We start from the raw sequence: 3,340 nt of genomic DNA, 5'->3' as shown, positions 1-3,340 counted from the left end.
AAGTACAACTGATCGAGGACGTAATTCGGCTGACGCCCTCTACAGTCATCCGTGGCAAAGAATTCCACAGATTAGCCACCCTCTGGGTGCATGCAGTTTGGCACCATCCCAGCAACTCCTAACATCACTTTCCTTCTGACAGAAAGTCCATAGGTAGGGTTGTTCTTGGATGAATAGATTACTGCAGATACTGATGGGCAGTCAGTCAACCTGAGATTGGCCCACTATAACGGGTAGAAGCTAGCTACAATGGAGACACGCAGGTTGAATTCATCTGAGGAAGCGGTTGCTTCTATGGAAAGAGGAAATCCTAAATACCCATACATAACATACAACCCTTCCATTAAAACCAGGATTTCCAACCTGTGGTCCACCGACCCCTCAGATAATTGTAACGCCCCAAGGCATAAAAAAATTGGGGTAACTGCTTTAAAGAAAGGAAGAATTTCTTAACGAACAAGCTCTGAAATAAACGTAGTTTTGTAGATGAGATGCAATCTCTCCTTTACAGAAAGGGAAGTGTATTACGGAACTTGTTCGTTCAGATCAACTTACCCTCCAGAAAAATATTACCATTTGATCATTTTCTGCTTTCGGGCGCATGAATCAGCTTTGCTTTGAGGGCATCTAGTTCACGCGGACCCGGAGCGATCAGAAAGCTGTTACAGAGCTCGTTTGCTGATCCACAGTCTGCTCCTCCCTGGATGTTCCGGGTTCAGTGGCTGATCTGGAAGAGCTTAAATTAAGATCATGTAGAGCCTTCTCGAAAGCATGTTGAAACTGCGAAGTAGAAAAATAGTAAACAATGGGATCGACCACACTGTTCAGATACGTTATAAACAGCGTATTGTAAAAGATATTCACTGCTGTGTGATACAACTTGCAGTCGAAGGGTCTTCTTAGCTTAGTGACCAAAACCGCGACCACAGCAACACTGGTGGGCAAGAAGCAAATGACAAAAACTGCAGCCACGGCTGTCACAAGTTTCACAGTTCGCTTATATTTGGCCCGCATTCCAGCTTCCATCTGCCGTAACCTCCAGATGATGGAGGACGTAGAGAAGAGGATAACTGAAACTGGCAAAAGAAACTTAAAGAATATAAAAATAAAGTCTGTCCAAACTGCTGTGGGACTCAGAGCCTTGTTAATGCTGAAAGGCTCACAGTTTCTCACGTTGTGTTGTTTGAAATCATGTTTGTCTATCAGCAAGTGCAAACAAATAGCCACCTCTACAATCCACAGACCGCCGGCTATCATCACCGCACACCTTGTAGTGATCTTGTTTACCTTGTGGAGCGGATGAACCACCATAAGGTAACGATCGATCGCAATAACCATGAGGAAAAAGACGCTGCCAATCCGGTTCAGGGAAATCATGAATATGTTCAGTCGACACAGTCCTTCACCAAAACTCCAGTCCTTCTGTCGGAGAAAATAATCAGCTCGGAAGGGGAGACAGCACATTAACAGAGTGTCCGCAATCATCAGATTCAGTGAATACACAATACTCGGTTTCCGGGACTTCATATGAGCACAAAAGATCCACAAGGCAACCGTATTTCCAACAATCCCGAGGATGAATGTGACGATAATTACGGGCGGGTTGTAGGACGAGTTAACATCTTCACCAGGAGCACATTCCGGGGTCGAGTTCGCCATTGTACAAAAAAGCGGCCGCGCAGTCAAGATGTTTCAGAGCGGAGCGAACTCATTCGAAGTTGAACAAGCTGGTCTTCGTCGAATGAGTTTGTTTGAAGTTGTTAGTTGCCATAAACCACACTGAACTTGCACTTTGTCACACAAATGGAACTGTGGCAAGCCTCACTATAAAGTACGCACCTTCTTTCATCATCAGCTCTTTACCCTTATTAGGAGCAATTCCTCATTCCATTTCTTCACTCAGACTGACTCCCTCCCTTCCCATCCAGAGTATGTGGTGTTAAACTAAAAGCAATCCCAAATGGTCCGAGTGGAAGTGTGCCCTTCCGTTCTCAGTAAGGCCCCGATTTCAGGTGCCCTGTTAGCTGCCAGATCCAGAATGAACGTTGGCATCATTCACGTTCCCACTCACGAATAATAGCCTAGAAACAGCTGCTGCACACACGTTGAGGATTTGATCACAGGTTACAGTACACTCAGTGGCCCCTTTATTAGGTAAACCCTCGACCTAATAAAGAGGCGACCGACTGTATGTTCGTAGTCCCCTGCAGCTGTAGCCAATCTATTTCAAGGCTCAGCTTTCAGAGATGCTCATTTGCACCACGCTGTTGTAACAAATGGTTATTGGAGTTCCTGTCAGCAAGAACCCATCTGGCCATTCGCCTCTGACCTCTCATTAACAAAACGTTTTCACCAACAGAACTGCTTCTCACTGGATGTTTTTATTTTGTTTGTTTTTTGGTCCATTCTCTATACTGTTGTGAGTGAAAGTCCCAAAGATCAGCACTTCCTGATATATTCAGTCCACCCCATCTGGAACCAACAATCATTCTATGGCCAATGTCATTTAGATCACATTTCCTTCCATCTCTAATGTTTGGTTCAAACAACAATTGCACTGAGTTTCTTCAAGTTCAACAACAGTTCTGGTATCAAGCTCTGGAACAAAAACAACACTCATTCTGTTTCAGCTGTTCCCACAACCAATGATCTCACGTTATGAACACATAAACTTACTTGTTTATTGTTACTTCATGTTCTCCTCATTTATTGCTCTTCATTTATATTTGCATTTGCACAATAGTTCCCATGATTTTAGATGATATTATAATACCTACAAAGAGTTGTTTTTCTGATTAGACTGAGGAAGATTGTGCTACAATTACTGGCGGGCTATGAGCAGAATTGACAGCCTCACTGGAGACCCATTCCTGGGCTGATTTTTCCATTGTGCAAAGCAGAACAGTAACACAGTCACAACATTTCAGAGACAAGTAAGCTTATTCAGAATGATCATATATGACGTTCTACATACAGCAAAATTCAACGCATTGCTAAGTTGTATTCAAAGTTTGTTAACTTTGCTCCCAGAAAGCATAAGATTCAATGCAATGCATGCAGAAAAGCAATATTACAACAGTCACGGTGGAATTCAATATGCAGGTAAATTGGGAAAATCAAGTTGGTGCTGGATTACTGGAGAGGGGGATTTCCAGAGTGCCTATGAGAGGGCTTTCTAGAGCAGCTGCTGGTTGAGCCCACTAGACGGCCAGCTATTCTGGATTAGGTGTTGTGCGATAAACCAGAGTTGATTAGAGAGCTTAAGGTAAAAGAAACCTCAGGGGAAATTGATCATAATTTGATTGCATTCACCCTGAAATCTGAGAAGGGAAGTTAAAGT

The 3,340-nt window shown here is 43.4% G+C and overlaps 1 protein-coding gene across 1 annotated transcript; it reads right to left on the bottom strand.

Moving 5' to 3' along the window:
- Positions 1-651: 651 nt before the first annotated feature.
- On the bottom strand, positions 652-1,659 carry LOC132403395 (hydroxycarboxylic acid receptor 2-like). The gene has a single exon (XM_059986805.1). The coding sequence runs from the start codon at positions 1,657-1,659 to the stop codon at positions 652-654; it is 1,008 nt and encodes a 335-aa protein (XP_059842788.1).
- Positions 1,660-3,340: the final 1,681 nt, after the last annotated feature.

Source organism: Hypanus sabinus, chromosome 13 (genome assembly GCF_030144855.1).
Source record: "Hypanus sabinus isolate sHypSab1 chromosome 13, sHypSab1.hap1, whole genome shotgun sequence".
NCBI lineage: Eukaryota > Metazoa > Chordata > Chondrichthyes > Myliobatiformes > Dasyatidae > Hypanus > Hypanus sabinus.
The sequence above is the reverse complement of the archived record's forward strand: the minus strand, read 5'-3'. Positions and strand labels throughout refer to the sequence as shown.